This window comes from Moschus berezovskii, chromosome 9, assembly GCF_049115385.1.
Source record: "Moschus berezovskii isolate FMDL1 chromosome 9, NW_MosBer_1.0, whole genome shotgun sequence".
Taxonomy (NCBI): Eukaryota; Metazoa; Chordata; class Mammalia; order Artiodactyla; family Moschidae; genus Moschus; species Moschus berezovskii.
The window spans coordinates 1486391-1502384 of NC_142468.1; the positions used below are offsets into that span (position 1 = coordinate 1486391).

The 15994-nt window shown below is 47.5% G+C and overlaps 1 protein-coding gene across 1 annotated transcript in view; it reads left to right on the forward strand.

The window, feature by feature from the left end:
• The first annotated feature begins 2925 nt into the window (after positions 1-2925).
• NRDE2 (NRDE-2, necessary for RNA interference, domain containing) overlaps positions 2926-15994 on the forward strand; it is a 47252-nt gene continuing 34183 nt past the window's right edge. Inside the window, exon 1 of the mRNA XM_055435695.2 lies at positions 2926-3086. Coding sequence (XP_055291670.2) covers positions 3029-3086 — 58 coding nt within the window. The 5' untranslated portion in view covers positions 2926-3028. The remainder of the gene's footprint in view (positions 3087-15994) is intronic.

Here is a 15994-nt window from a genome sequence, read left to right on the forward strand (position 1 = left end):
TATCTTAGTTAATGGTTTTAGTGCTTTTCTAAGTGTATGGAGATGCAAGAAATTGGGTTCATAAAATTTTCTTCTGAAAATCTCTAACTATCTGAGGGTCAATTCTGTCAGTTCTCCCAGAGCACAGTCTCATCCTGATACTTGCCCTGAATTCCTTTCACAAATTCCTTTCAGTGGCTTCAGTGCCTAGTGACTTGATTCTTGTAGAACTGGATGGTGGGTGACATTCTTTATTTTACAATCCCCACCCTTTTGGTTTGAATTGTGACCAAGGTTTGGGAAGCATTTCATGACCAGTTTGTAATGAGCTAGGAATGCTCATTCCCAGGTGAGGCAAAGATTTTCTTGATAGGCCACTCAATGTACTGTTATGGACGAGGCTCCTTTAATAGTAACCAAAAGCCTCCGGACTGCCTGTCTTTAAGATTTTTTATTTATTTTTAGCTGTGCTGGTTTTTCACTGCTGCACGTGGGCTTCCTCCAGCTGTGGCAAGCAGGAGTCACTCCTCATTGTGGCACTCCAGCTTCTCCTTGCAGTGGCCTCTCTTGCTGCAGAGCATAGGCTCTAGGCTCGTGGACTTCAGTAGTTGCAGCACGTGGGCTCAGTGGTTGTGGCTCTTGGGCTCTAGCTTTAACTCAGTAGTTCTGGCATGCAGGCTTAGTTGCTCTGAGATGTGTGGGATCCTTCTGGAGGGATAGAACCTATGTCCCCTGCATCAGCAGGAAGATTCTTAACCACTAGACCACCAGGGAAGCCCTGGACGGCCTGTCTTACTAGTCTGCTATGGTCCAGGAAACAGTCCTCTTTTGTTGTTTCTTCCCATATCTCAGTTCAGTTCAGTTCAGTTCAGTTCAGTCGCTCAGTCGTGTCCGACTCTCCGCGACCCCATGAATCACAGCACGCCAGGCCTCCCTGTCCATCACCAACTCCCGGAGTACACTCAAACTCATGTCCACAGAGTCGGTGATGCCATCCAGCCATCTCATTCTCCGTCGTCCCCTTCTCCTCCCGCCCCCAACCCTTCCCAGCATCAGAGTCTTTTCCAGTGAGTCAACTCGTCTCATGAGGTGGCCAAAGTATTGGAGTTTCAGCTTTAGCATCAGTCCCTCCAATGAACATCCAGGATTGATCTCCTTTAGAATGGACTGGTTGGATCTCCTTGCAGTATAAGGGACTCTCAAGAGTCTTCTCCAACACCACAGTTCAAAAGCATCGATTCTTCGGCGATCAGCTTTCTTCACAGTCCAACTCTCACATCCATACATGACCACGGGAAAAACCATTGCCTTGACTAGACGGACCTTGGTCGGCAAAGTAATGTCTCTGCTTTTTAATATACTATCAAGGTTGGTCATAACTTTCCTTCCAAGGAGCAAGCGTCTTTTAATTTCATGGCTGCAATCAGCATCTGCAGTGATTTTGGAGCCCAAAAAAACAAAGTCTGACACTGTTTCCACTGTTTTTCCATCTATTTCCCATGAAGTGATGGGACCAGATGCCATGATCTTTGTTTTCTGAATGTTGAGCTTCAAGCCAACCTTTTCACTCTCCTCTTTCACTTTCATCAAGAGGCTTTTGAGTTCCTCTTCACTTTCTGCCATAAGGGTAGTGTCATCTGCATATCTGAGGTTATTGATATTTCTCCCAGCAATCTTGATTCCAGCTTGTGCTTCTTCCAGCCCAGCGTTCCTCATGATGTACTCTGCATATAAGTTAAATAAGCAAGGTGACAATATACAACCTTGACGCACTCCTTTTCCTATTTGGAACCAGTCTGTTGTTCCATGACCGGTTCTAACTACATTATTACAATCTTATAGAACTATGTATTTGATCAATCACTTCAGGTCATCTCATCACATTAATTTTATCTGAGGCTCAGTCACACATTGTGTAATGCAAGAAATGATCTTATAGATTAGGCAGAATATAAGTAATATAGCTAGTAACACTAATAAAGTCATAAGTATGCATTTAAGCCAAGAATTTCCATAATATGTGACCCAGTGTTCTCCCAAGTTCCTCTGACCTGTCTGATCTGCACCAGTCACCATCTGTAAGGGAAATGACATTTTGGCATTGTATATAGAGTTCACCAAAGAAGTCTGCACTTACAAGTTGTGTGGTGGGCCATTGGTGACTCCCTTACAGGATTGTGAAAGGAATGTTGTCTTCTAAGAAATTACCTAGCTGGCATCAGAAACAAACAAACAAACAAAATAAATTGATGTTCATGACTGAGGAGGCATTTCTATCATTGGAAGAGAGAATGAGACTGTGTGCTTGCACTCAAGTCACTCAGTTGCGTCCGACTCTTTGCAACCCAACAGACTTTAGCCCACCAGGCTCTTCTGTCCCTGGGATTCTCCAGGCAAGAGTACTGGAGTGGGTTGCCGTTTCCTTCTCCAGGGGATCTTCCCCATCCAGGGATCAAACCCTGGTCTCCTGCATTGCAGGCAGATTCTTTACCCACTGAGCCTCTTGGGAAGTCCTTCTGTCACTGGGAAGGGCTCCTTAATGCAAAATGCAGAAACTCAATGCACACTAATGGGGAGGGAGGAGGTACAATGGGCAGAGAAAAATTTCGTTTCCATTTCTATCTTGCCTTAAAATATGAATTTTTATTTCATCAAAACAAAGCTTGGGGAATCTGATTAATTTGATTCACTTAGGAAGTCAGGGTGCGAACTCAGGAGCGGAATCAGAATTCCAAATCCCCGGACTCTCGGCTCTGCAGAACTGGCACCCCCACTCTCAGGATTTCCTGGTTCTCAAGGAAGCTCGCAGGTACTGCTGACCGGGAGGAGGTCCCTTCAGCCCCGCCCCGCCCCGCCCTTTCCGCTCCGCCCCGCCCTTTCCGCTCCGCCCCTTTTTTGTTCCGCCCCGCCCCCGTGGCTGAGGACGGCGCAGGGAGCGACAGAGAAAACCACACTTCCCAGAGTGCACCGCCACCGCAACGGCCTCACTGTCGGCCTCGGGCTCCCGGTGCCATCTTTGTGGCTTGAGGAGGCGGCGCGGCCTGTGACCATGGCGCTCTTCCCCGCCTTTGCGGGTGTCGCCGAGGCTCCGGACAGCGCGAGGAAAGGTGAGCCCCCAGGAGGGATGAGGAAGGCGCTCGGCGGGCTTGGCGGGGAGTCCCTCGGGCCGGCTCTCAGCGCTTGCCTTGGGTTTGTTTACCCGCTGGTATCCCAGAGTTCTCCGCGGCGCCGCAGGGCCTTCTGGGAGGCCGGCCTCTCGGCGCGCTGCGGGGCCGGAGTTGTGGCGTCCAGAGTGGGAGAGAGGCGGGAGAAGCCGAGGGCTGGGGGCTTCCGTGCAATCGCGTCAGTGCGCCCCGCTCTCTTCCCTAGGCAAGGTTCCTTCACCTGTGAAACGGAAACTGTTGTTTTCACGGAGGAGACTCCTGATGCAAGTGCTGGGTGTGCTTCATTACAGCTTGCTTCCCCGTTTTACTTATTTCTGAATCGCTTACTGGGTGCCTGTCTTTTGGCCAAACCAGAGCTAGAAAATTAGGGTCCGAAGTCCAGTCGAACGTAGTGGGCGCCGCTGCTGGGAATAAGCACTGGCATAAGTTCTGTTTACGAAGGCTGAGTGTAGGACAGGTAATGGTGTTACATACTTTATTCAAGCCTTGAACATTCCCAGGAGCTCTGCATTGTTAAAAATTGTGGCACAGAGTGAGGAAACTCGGTCCTTCGTCCGACAGACGTTTTCCACCAAATCCTATGGTGTCCTAACGTGCTTCTGTACGCAAGTGCTTCAGTCGGGTCCAACTCTGACCCGCACGTACTGTAGCCCACCAGGCTCCTCTGTCCACGGGATTGTCCACGCAAGAAGACGAGTGGGTTGCCTAGCCCTCCTCCAGGGGATCTTCCCAACCAGGGATCAAACCCACAACTCCTGGCCTCTAGCATTGGCAGGCGAATTCTTTTACCTTTGAGCCACCAGGGAAGCCCCTCTCTACCCTAGAATTTCCTGTCAGTTCAGTTCAATTCAGTCGCTCAATCGTGACCGACTCTCTGCGGACCCGAGGACTGCAGTACACCAGGCCTCCCTGTCCATCACCAACTTCCGGAGCTTGCTCAAACTCATGTCCATTGGGTTGGTGATGCCATCCAACCATCTCGTCCTCTGTCGTCCCCTTCTCCTGCCTTCAATCTTTCCCAGCATCAGGGTCTTTTCAAATGAGTCAGTTCTTCACATCAGGTGGCCAAAGTATTGGAAGTTCAGCTTCAGCATCAGTCCTTCCAATGAACACCCAGGATTGATGTTCTTTAGAATGGACTGGTTGGATCTCCTTGCAGTCCAAGGGACTCTCAAGAGTCTTCTCCAGCACCACAGTTCAAAAGCATCAATTTTTTGGCGCCCAGCTTTCTTTATGGACCAACTCTCACGTCCACACATGACTACTGGAAAAACCATAGCTTTGACTAGATGGACCTTTGTTGGTAAAGTAATGTCTCTGCTTTTTAATATGCTGTCTATGATAGTCGTAGCTTTTCTTCCAAGGAGCAAGAGTCTTTTAATTTCATGGCTGCAGTCACCATCTGCAGTGACTTTGGAGCCCAAAAAAATAAAAGTCAGCCACTGTTTCCACTGTTTCCCCATCTCTTTGCCATGAAGTGATGGGGCCAATGCCATGATCTTAGTTTTTTGAATGTTGTACTTTAAGCCAACTTTTCCACTCACCTCTTTCACTTTCATCAAGAGGCTCTTTAGTTCCTCTTCACTTTCTGCCATAAGGGTGGTGTCGTCAGCTGCATATCTCCGGTTATTGATATTTCTGCCAGCAATCTTGATTCCAGCTTGTGCTTCATCCAGCCCAACGTTTCTCGTGATGTACTCTGCATATAAGTTAAATAAGCAGGGTGACAATATACAGCCTTGACGTACTCCTTTTCCTATTTGGAACTAATCTGTTGTTCTGTGTCCATTTCTAACTGTTGCTCTTGAGCTGCATACAGATTTCTCAGGAGGCAAGTCAGGTGGTCTGGTATTGCCATCTCTTTAAGAATTTTCCACAGTTTGTTGTGATCCACACAGTCATAATGCTTTGGTCTAGTCAATAAAAGCAGAAATAGATGTTTTTCTGGAACTCTGTTGCTTTTTCCATGATCCAGAGGATGTTGGCAATTTGATCTCTGGTTTCTCTGCCTTTTCTAAAACCAGCTTGAACATCTGTAAGTTCACGGTTCACGTACTGTTGAAGCCAGGCTTGGAGAATTTTGAGCATTACTTTGCTAGCATGTGAGATGAGTGCAGTTGTGTGGTAGTTAGAGCATTCTTTGACATTGCCTTTCTTTGGGATTGGAATGAAAACTGACTTTTTTCCAGTCCTGTGTCCATTGCTGAGTTTTCCAAATTTTCTGGCATATTGAGTGCAGCACTTTCACAGCATCATCTTTTAGGATTTGAAATAGCTCAACTGGAATTCCATCACCTCCACTAGCTTTGTTCATGGTGATGCTTCCTAAGGCCCACTTGACTTCACATTCCAGGATGTCTGGCTCTAGGTGAGTGATCACACCATCATGGTTATCTGGATCATGAGGATCTTTTTTGTATAGTTCTTCTGTGTATTCTTGCCACCTCTTCTTAATATCTTCTGCTTCTGTTAGGTTCATACCATTTTTGTCCATTATTGTGCCCATCTTTGCATGAAATGTTCCCTTGGTGTCTCTTATTTTCTTGAAGAGATCTCTAGTCTTTCCCATTTTATTGTTTTCCTCTATTTCTTTGCACTGATCGCTGAGGAAGGCTTTCTTATCTCTCCTTGCTATTCTCTGGAACTCTGCATTCAAATGGGTATACTTTCCTTTTCTCCTTTGCCTTTCACTTCTCTTCTTTTCACAGCTATTTGTAAGATTTCCTCAGAGAACCATTTTGCCTTTTTGCATTTCTTTTTCTTGGAGACAGTCTTGGTCCCTGTCTCCTGTGCAATGTCACAAACCACCGTCCATGGTTCTTCAGGTACTCTGTCTATCAGATCTAATCCCTGAATCTGTTTGTCACTTCCACTGTATAATTGTAAGGGATTTGGTTTAGGTCATACGTGAATGGTCTAGTGGTTTTCCCTACTTTCTTCAATTTAAGTCTGAATTTGGCAATAAGGAGTTCATGATCTGAGCCACAGACAGCTCCGGGTCTTGTTTTTACTGACTGTAGGGCACTTCTCCATCTTTGGCTACAAAGAATGTAATCAGTCTGATTTCGTTATTGACCATCTGGTGATGTCCATGTGTAGAATCTTCTCGTGTGTTGTTGGAAGAGGGTGTTTGCTATGACCAGTGCGTTCTCTTGGCAGAACTGTGTTAGCCTTTGCCCTGCTTGATTCTGTACTCCAAGGCCAAATTTGCCTGTTACTCCAGGTGTTTCTTGACTTCCTACTTTTGCATTCCAGTCCCCTATAATGAAAAGCACATATTTTTTGGGTGTTAGTTCTAGAAGGTCTTATAGGTCTTCATAGCACCGTTCAACTTCACTTTCTTCAGCATTACTTGTCGGGGCATAGACTTGGATTACTGTGCTATTGAATGGTTTGTCTTGGAAACAGCAGAGATCATTCTGTTGTTTTTGATACTGCATCCAAGTACTGCATTTCGGACTCTTTTGTTGGCTATGATGGCTACTCCATTTCTTCTAAGGGGTTCTTGCCCACAGTAGTAGATATAATGGTCATCTGAGTTAAATTCACCCATTCCAGTCCATCTTAGCTCACTGATTCCTAAAATGTCGATGTTCACTCTTGCTGTCTCCTGTTTGACCACTTCCAATTTGCCTTGATTCATGGACCTAACATTCAAGGTTCCTATGCAGTATTGCTCTTTACAGCACCGGACTTTACTTCCATCATCAGTCACATCCACAACTGAGTGTTACTGCTTTCGCTCTTCCTTCTTTCTGGAGTTATTTCTCCACTGATCTCCAGTAGCATATTGGGCACCTACCGACCTGGGGAGTTCATCTTTCAGTGTCCTATCTGAAATAATAGGGAGGGAACACAACCCCACCCATCAGCAGAATATTGGATTAAAGATTTATTGAGCATAGCCCCGCCCGTCTGAACAAGACCCTGTTTCCCCTCAGTCTCTCCCATCAGGAAGCTTCCATAAGCCTCTCATCCTTCTCCATCAGAGGGCAGACAGACCGAAAACCACAATCACAGAAAACCAGCCAATCCGATCACATGGACCACAGCCTTGTCTAACTCAATGAAACGATGAGCCATGCCGTGTAGGGCCGCCCAAGATGGACGGGCCATGGTGGAGAGTTCTGACGTAATGTGGTCCACTGGAGAAGGGAATGGCAAACCACTTCAGTACTCTTGCCTTGAGAACCCCATGAACAGTATGAACAGTAGAATTTCCTGTAAGCTGGTGGTTAGATCTAGAGAGTTAGGTTCAGTTTGAAAATACCTCATTGAGTTTGCTCTGCACTTGCTGTTGATCCAAATCAGGAGGCTGAGCTGCCTCATTTTCTCTCCCTTAGTGGTTAAGATGGACCAGTGGATTCCTGGACAGTCTGTTACTTCCGTTATGAAGCTGCCCATGGGTCTTTCACCTAAAAAACTTCCATCTCTGTTCTCCAACCTTCCCTACCGGTTAGAACTTTTATTTGTCAGTGATATCCTTCCATTCTTTTTATCCTTAATATGAGCAACTACATTTTCCTTCCTTTTCTTCTTTAAAGTATAGTTGATTTACCATGTTTGAGGTGTACAGCAGAGTGATTCAGCTGTGTATATCTATCCTTTTTCAGATTTTTCCCATTACAGGTTTTTACAGAATATGGTTCTGTGTGCTGTACAGTAGGTTCTTGATGTTTCTCTAGTTTATATATAGTATGTGTCTGATGCTAAAGCTGAAACTCCAATACTTTGGCCACCTCATGCGACGAGTTGACTCACTGGAAAAGACTCTGATGCTGGGAGGGATTGGGGGTGGGAGGAGAAGGGGACGACAGAGAATGAGGTGGCTGGATGGCATCACCAACTCGATGGACATGAGTTTGAGTGAACTCCGGGAGTTGGTGATGTACAGGGAGACCTGGCGTGCTGTGATTCATGGGGTTGCAAGGAGTCGGACATGGCTGAGCGACTGAACTGAACTGACTGAACTGATGTGTCTGTTAATGCCAAGTGCCAAGTTTATCCCCACCCCCCACTTCTGTTTCTTAACTGCAGAGTTTTCTGCATTTTACCTTAAATCCCGGAGACCACTCTGCACTGGAGTATATAAATTTTTCTTAGTTCTTCTGTCTGGTACCTCGTGCTCCATCAAGTGAATGTCACTTCCTTTATTCTGTCAGTCCCTCTTAAGGACATTAGAACTGTTTCTGCCGTTTTTCTGTTAAAAACAGAAGTACTGTATTTTTGGCCTTATGCTGTAAAATGTTATGAAAACGTAAGATGGTGTTAGTACTGATGTGTGCAGTTTTAATTTAAAAAAAAGCATAGCTCAACTCCTGGGCAGCAATAGCAAAGCTAGTGAGAGAGGCTGTTGTCCTCCACACTCTCAGTTCTGTTAAGAGTTAAGCCAGGATTAAAGTAGGCCTCATACTCAGTAAGCATTTTGGGGAGGCTGAGTTCAGCAGAATTCATTCTCTCAACTAACAGGTGTCCAGCGCCTCCCTTGTGTTAGGAGCAGCAGAGAGCCCCCAGGGTGTGATCCCTCCAGTCCTTGAGCTTTTCTTTCTGCATCATCAGATTGGTGAGGAAGTCTGCTCTAATAAGACGTTGTTGCTTGGGAGTCAGACATCTGGGTAGAGTTGGGATGAAGAGGTGAGGCTCATGAATGACGGCTGAGGCGTGCTCTTGCCCTCCGTCGTTCAGTCGTGCCAGACTCTGCAACCCGATGGGCTGTAGCCGCCAGGCTCCTCTGTCCGTGGGACTCTCTGCACGAGAATACTGGAGTGGGCTGCCATTTCCTTCTCCAGAGGATCTTCCCAACCCGAGGGTTGAACCTGGCTCTCTTCATTGAGCCACCTGGGAAGTTCATGTGTCTCTGACATGAAAGTGAAAGTTGCTCAGTCGTGTCCGACTCTTTGCAACCGCAGGGACTATACAGTCCATGGAATTCTCCAGGCCAGAATACTGGAGTGATTAGTCTTTGCCTTCTCAAGGGGATTTTCCCAACCCAGGGATTGAACCCGGGTCACCCGCATTGCAGGCAGATTCTTTACCAGCTGAGGCACAAGGGAGGCCCAAGAATCCTGGAGTGGGTAACCTATCCCTTCTCCAGGGGATCTTCCCAACCCAGGAATCAAACTGGGGTCTCCAGCTTTGCAGGCAGATTCTTTACCAGATGAGTTATCAGGGAAGCCGTCTCTGATAAATGCTACCGGTGTTTTCTTAGGCAGTCTCCCAAGGCAATAGAAATAAAGAGAAAACAAATGGGACCTAATTAAACTTACAGGCTTTTGCACAGCAAAGGAAACCATAGACAAAAGGAAAAGACAGCCCACAGAATGAAAGAAAATAATTGCAAATGATACAACTGACAATGGCTTAATTTCCAAAATATACAAATAGCTCATATATAATTCAACAACAAAAACTAAAGGACCCAGTTGAAAAATGGTCAGAAGACCTAAGTAGACATTTCTCTAGAGAAGACATACTGAGGGCCAGCAGGCACCATGAAGAGATGCTCGGCATTGCTAATTATTAGAGAAAAGCAAATCAAAATTACAGTTAGGTACCAACTCAAACGGGTCAAAATAGCCATCATCAAAAAGTCTACAAATAACAAGTGCTGGAGAGGGTGTGGAGGAAAGGGAACCCTCCTGCTCTGCAGGTGGGCATGTAAGTTTGTGTAGCCACTATGGAGAACACTGTGGAGACTCCTTAAAAAACTAAAAACAGAGCTACCGTATGACCCAGCAACCCCACTCGCAGGCGTGTATTGAGAAAACAGTACTTTGAGAAGATAGGTGTACCCCAGTGTTCACTTCAGCCCTGTGTACAATAGCCAAGACATGGAAACGGCCTAAGTTCACCAGTAGGTGACAGGACAGAGGAGACATCGTGCAGATGTACAGTGGATGCCACTTGGCCATAAAAGTGGGAGAGTGCCGTTCGCAGCAGTGTGAGTGGGCCTGGGGATTATCCAAATAAAATACTAAAAGTCAGAAAGAGGTAGCAGATAGCATGTGGGGTCACTTGCATGTGGAGTCTGAAGTACGGCGCGGATGAGCCCGTCTGTGGAACGGAAACAGACTGGGTCATAGGGCACGACGGGTGGTGCCGAAGCGGGCGGGGCGGGGCGGACTGGGAGTGAGCGGTTGGCAGATCCAGACTGTTAGGTATGGAATGGATAAGCAGCAAGGTCCCCTGAGCGGCACAGGGACTGGATTCGGAATCCTGGGGTAAACTATAATGGAAAAGAATATAAAGTAGAATGTGTGTAATGTGGGCTTCCCAGATGGCGCTAGTGGTAAAGAACCTGCCGGCCAGTGCAGGAGACATAGAGATGTGGGTACAGTCCCTGGGTCAGGAAGATCCCCTGGAGAAGGAAGGCCTTGGCAATTCAGTCCAGTCTTCTTGTCTGGAGAATTCCATGGACTGAGGAGCCTGGTGGGCTGCAGTCCACCGGGTCACAAAGAGCGACTGAAGCGACTTCACACACGTGTGTATAATGGAGTTACTTTGCTGCACATATTAACACAACATTTTAAATCAGGCACACTTTGATAAATAAACTATGTGCGATTCACTAGTCTAAATGTTTCAGTTCAGTTCAGTCGCTCAGTCGTGTCTGACTCTCCGTGACCCCATGAATCACAGCACGCCAGGCCTCCCTGTCCATCACCAACTCCCGGAGTACACTCAAACTCATGTCCACAGAGTCGGTGATGCCATCCAGCCATCTCATTCTCCGTCGTCCCCTTCTCCTCCCGCCCCCAACCTTTCCCAGCATCAGAGTCTTTTCCAGTGAGTCAACTCGTCTCATGAGGTGGCCAAAGTATTGGAGTTTCAGCTTTAGCATCAGTCCCTCCAATGAACATCCAGGATTGATCTCCTTTAGAATGGACTGGTTGGATCTCCTTGCAGTATAAGGGACTCTCAAGAGTCTTCTCCAACACCACAGTTCAAAAGCATCGATTCTTCGGCGATCAGCTTTCTTCACAGTCCAACTCTCACATCCATACATGACCACGGGAAAAACCATTGCCTTGACTAGACGGACCTTGGTCGGCAAAGTAATGTCTCTGCTTTTTAATATACTATCAAGGTTGGTCATAACTTTCCTTCCAAGGAGCAAGCGTCTTTTAATTTCATGGCTGCAATCAGCATCTGCAGTGATTTTGGAGCCCAAAAAAACAAAGTCTGACACTGTTTCCACTGTTTTACAGTACGTATTAAGTCATTGAATCCTCATAACAACTCTGTGAAGTCAGTACTATCGTCAGCATTTTTCAGGAGATGGAAGCAGAAACACGGAGCCAGGATTTGGGTTCTGACTTGGGCTCAAGCAATCTAGCTTCAAAATCATGGACTCTTTTTTTTTTTAATTTTGCATATTTTAATTTCAGAACTAAAGAACCACAACACACAACACTTAAACCCACTTGCTGTCTCTGGCTTCTCACTTGAGGAACCCCAGGCCCACTCCACCACACCTACCCCAGGACCAAGCTGGGCCTGGGCGTTGATGGAGATGAAGCGTGTTTTCTCGTAAACACGACTCTTTGCTGCTGAGCTTTTGGACCACAGGCCTGATTCTGTTGCTCTTCGGGTAAACGCTAACTAACACCAGCACGACCTTTTGAGGTCCCTGAGCCTCTCCGGCTCCATTTTGCTCCTGCTTCCTCTCACTCCCAGAGATTCAGCTGTAACAGCGCCTCCTGTGTGACAGTCACACCTTCTCCCTTCCAGGCCTCTGTGTAAGCCGTCCGCCCTGCCTTGATGCCTCCTAGGAGCACGTGTGCCTACCGTTTTCTCACCGTTTCCGTCTTACTGAGCTGTTCTCATGGGCAGCTTTCTCTTACCCCACCTAGTTTGGACTAGGGAACTGACTTGCGCTGTCACTCTCCTTGTGGGTTTTCTCTTTACTGGCCTACATCTCACTGCACTGAGCAGTGACTGAGCACCTGTGTGTCTGCCCCCTGAGGGCCATCCTGGGCGTGTCCAGAACTCAGAACGGTGGCTGCCTCGCGGTGAAGACGTGCTGGATGAAAGGCGAGGCTGGGAGAGACGAGGGGTTAGTGTTTCGTTCAGAGCCGCACAGTGCGGAGACGAAGAAGCTGGTGTTTGCACCCGGGTCCTTCTGATGCCGGAAAGTGTGCCTTGGACCGCACGGTACAGTGAGGCGCTGGGGCTCAGTGGTTCACGTTCTCCCTTTGGGCCCCGGTGTCTCTCCGGAGTGTGTTCCCTCTGGGAAGGCTGGCCTTACGGAGGCCCTCTCTGCTCACTGTCTTCCGTGCACTTCTTAGCTGGGTTTCCAGGTGCTTTCTGCGTGAGAACTTGTGCTCTTAGACTCTGTCAGGAGCCAGGAGTCCCCGTCTGAACGGAGAGCTTGGCTCACTGTTCTTTGAAGGAGCAGTGCCCTTCCCGTATGCGCCTGTTACAGAGCCCTGGAGTCGGCTCTGGAATTAGTGTCTGTGGAGGGGGGCGCTTGCCTCTGTTCATGGGAACAGTCAGTGATGCTATGTTACACCGATCTCCTCTCCTGGAAGGTGGAGCTTTCCTGGGACACCTCCCCTAAGTGGAGGAACGATTGATTCCTTTAGGACGTACCTTGCTAAGGGATGCACAGAGTCATCCGGATGAAGCAGAGATGGCTCCACGCTGCAGCGGCTTGGTGCTGAGCCTGGTTCCTGGGGAGTGAGTGTGGCGGGGCCCCGTCTGCCTGGGGTGCTCGCCGCAGCACGAATGCGGAATGCTCCTTTTGCTTTTTGCCTTCTTTTTTTTTCCTGTAAGCGCTAAAATCCTCTTTGGATTTCTTGAGGTAGCGAGAATAGGCACTCGTGTAGGGGAGGTGAAAGTGGCACACAGTGAGCTGCAGGAAAGTGAGGACGCCCGTTACACAGAGAGAAACGGCCGCAGAGCGGGGGGCTTTGTCCAACGTGATTCGAACTCTGTGTCAAAATGTCAGTCTGTTTGTGACCGCTCCTTCTTTCCTCCGTCTGCGCGTCTTAGCTGCTTCAGTCGTGTCCAACTCTTTGCGACCCCGTGGACTGTAGCCCACCAGGTTCCTCTGTCCATGGGATTTCCCAGACAAGAACACCGGAGTGGGTTGCCATTTCCTTCTCCAGGGGATCTTCCCAACCCAGGGATCAAACCTGTGTCTCCTGTATTGGAGGCAGATTCTTTACTGTCTGAGCCACCAGGGAAGCCTCCTCTATCTATAATGGAATTGAATCAGAGCATTTTCACTAGTGATGGAGAAATAAAATTATATAAGAAACTTATAAAGTTCAATCAGCTTATTCAAATCACAAAAAGATTGGCACTTGAAGTGTTCATGATGATTCGTATTATTTTGTGTCAAGTCACAGATAATATGGTTCTTACAGTTCCTGCCTGGTTTTGTTAGGCAGTGGGTCTAAAGTTGTTTTTCTGCCTGGTACTTTCCCCTCCTTCCTTTCTTAGACATGTTTATGGGTATGAAAGTGAAGTTGCTCAGTCATGTCCGACTCTTTGCAACCCCATGGACTGTAGCCTACCAGGTTCTACCATCCATGGGATTTTCCAGGCAAGAATACTGGAGTGGGTTGCCATTTCCTTCTCCAGGAGATCTTCCCGACTCAGGGGTTGAACCCGGGTCTCCTGCATTGAAGGCAGATGCTTTACAATGGTCTGAGCCACCAGGGAAGTCGTATGGGTATAGCAGGGTGCTAATTTCCAGGTAAGTTTCAACCTGTGATTTACTTACCTGCGGGGACAAAAGATTTATCAGCCATTCAGCTTTTCTATCTTAAACCCTAGGCATGTGGTATCCTGCCAGTCTTCTCTGAGACATGTTACATCCTGCTTGATATTAGCACAATTATCTAAATACATAATTGGCATTTGTAAATTATTTGAGGATGTAAGTAAATATAGAAAAGGACTTTGCAATCTGATTTATAATTATCTTTTGATCTCAGATAGCTTTCCAGGATTCTGTGTGATTAAAATTTAACAATGCAAATGTATCATGTGAAGTGTTAGGATTAAACATAAGCACCAGGAGAGCAGGGACTTTCACCACTGTGCCTCCAAAGCCTGGAACTGTGCCTGCACACGCAGTAAATATTCCACTCTTTAATGATCAAATCTGCATTTACAGTGAAGACCAGAATTATAAGGTTGAGCTTTATACCTAGGTAATGGCATCCTTTTGACAATCTCAAATTCTTTTAGTTCTGCAAATCAGGTGCTGGGGTACAAGGATGCAGAGATATGATTCAGATCCTCATTCATTTTATTTATTCAACAAATACTTACTGATTCCATCTACTTGGTACCGAGGCACTGTGCCAGGAATAGAGAAGGCAGGAGTGAACCGTCATGGCTGCTGCCCTCCTGTTGCTCTTCGTTTGGGAAGAAGGAAGTGGGAGGAGCGGAGGCAAGTTGGAACCTTGGCAGCAGGAGTTGCAGAGCAGTCGGTGTCGTTGTTTGGCTGGCAGAGTATTTTTGTTTGTCGTTTTCTTTTTTTCTGTTGCCACTCTCCATAGTGTCACAGTAATCTACTCATCTGGTCCCTGGAAAGGTCTGAGTTGTTGACCTTTGGCTTAGAATCTGATTAGAAGACTTGACATGCAGATTATGAGATTACAATAGGAAAATTGCCATAATGGCCCCCTGTGCCTCCTGCAGAGACTTAGGGAAAACAGCGCCTTTGTTGAGGAGGTGAAGAGTTCGCTGTGGTGGTTAGAAGGGGCTGGGTGGAGGGTTGAGACCCCGGGGGTGGGGGTGGGTGGTGTGTGTGTGTGTGTCTTCCCTGGGCCTCTGCGTGTGTGTCTTCCCTTCCCTGGGCCTCTGCGTGTGTGTCTTCCCTTCCCTGTGTGTGTGTGTGTGTGTGTCTTCCCTTCCCTGGGCCTCTGCGTGTGTGTCTTCCCTTCCCTGTGTGTGTGTGTGTGTGTGTGTGTGTGTGTCTTCCCTTCCCTGGGCCTCTGCGTGTGTGTCTTCCCTTCCCTGTGTGTGTGTGTGTGTCTTCCCTTCCCTGGGCCTCTGCGTGTGTGTCTTCCCTTCCCTGTGTGTGTGTGTGTGTGTGTGTGTGTGTTCCCTTCCCTGGGCCTCTGCGTGTGTGTCTTCCCTTCCCTGTGTGTGTGTGTGTGTGTGTGTGTGTGTCTTCCCTTCCCTGGGCCTCTGCGTGTGTGTCTTCCCTTCCCTGTGTGTGTGTGTGTGTGTGTGTGTGTGTCTTCCCTTCCCTGGGCCTCTGCGGGGCATCAAGGCTCTGCTCCCTGTGAGCCCTCGGCAGCAGCTTCCTGCTTCTTCTCTCCTGCCTGACATCCAGTGAATATTTCCATATGTGTTCACTGCTAATATGCTAGCTGCCCTACCCCCCACCCAAGAAAACAGCAACTTCTTATTAGGTCAAAATACCCTTTTTTCCTAAAAAAGGTCATTTGATTGAGATGAAGTTCACTCAGAGGGTCAACGATGATTTGAGTTCAAAACCCAAGAGACTTAGTTCTTCATAAAAGACGTTTTTTTCTTTCCACAGTGGCCCCATATGGCAAAACCTTAAATACATCCTTGTGCTCAGGGGCTCAGTCGTGTCTGACTCTTTGTGACCCCATGGGCTGTAGGGGCCCACCAGGCTCCTCTGTCCGTGGAATTTTCCAGGCAAGAATACTGGAGTGGGTGGCCATTTCCTTCTGAAAAACGTTTTTTAGTACCTCCTGAAGAGATACTGGAGAGCCACAGGCTTTGCTGTTTTGACGTGCGTGTTTGCTTTTCCTCCAGGCTGCTCTCACTACCTGAATGTTTGTGTGGGGACCTGACGAACTGTGAGAGCACCCCTCCTTGCACATTGTTTGTTCCATCTTCCCCACTTTTCCTTTGTTTGT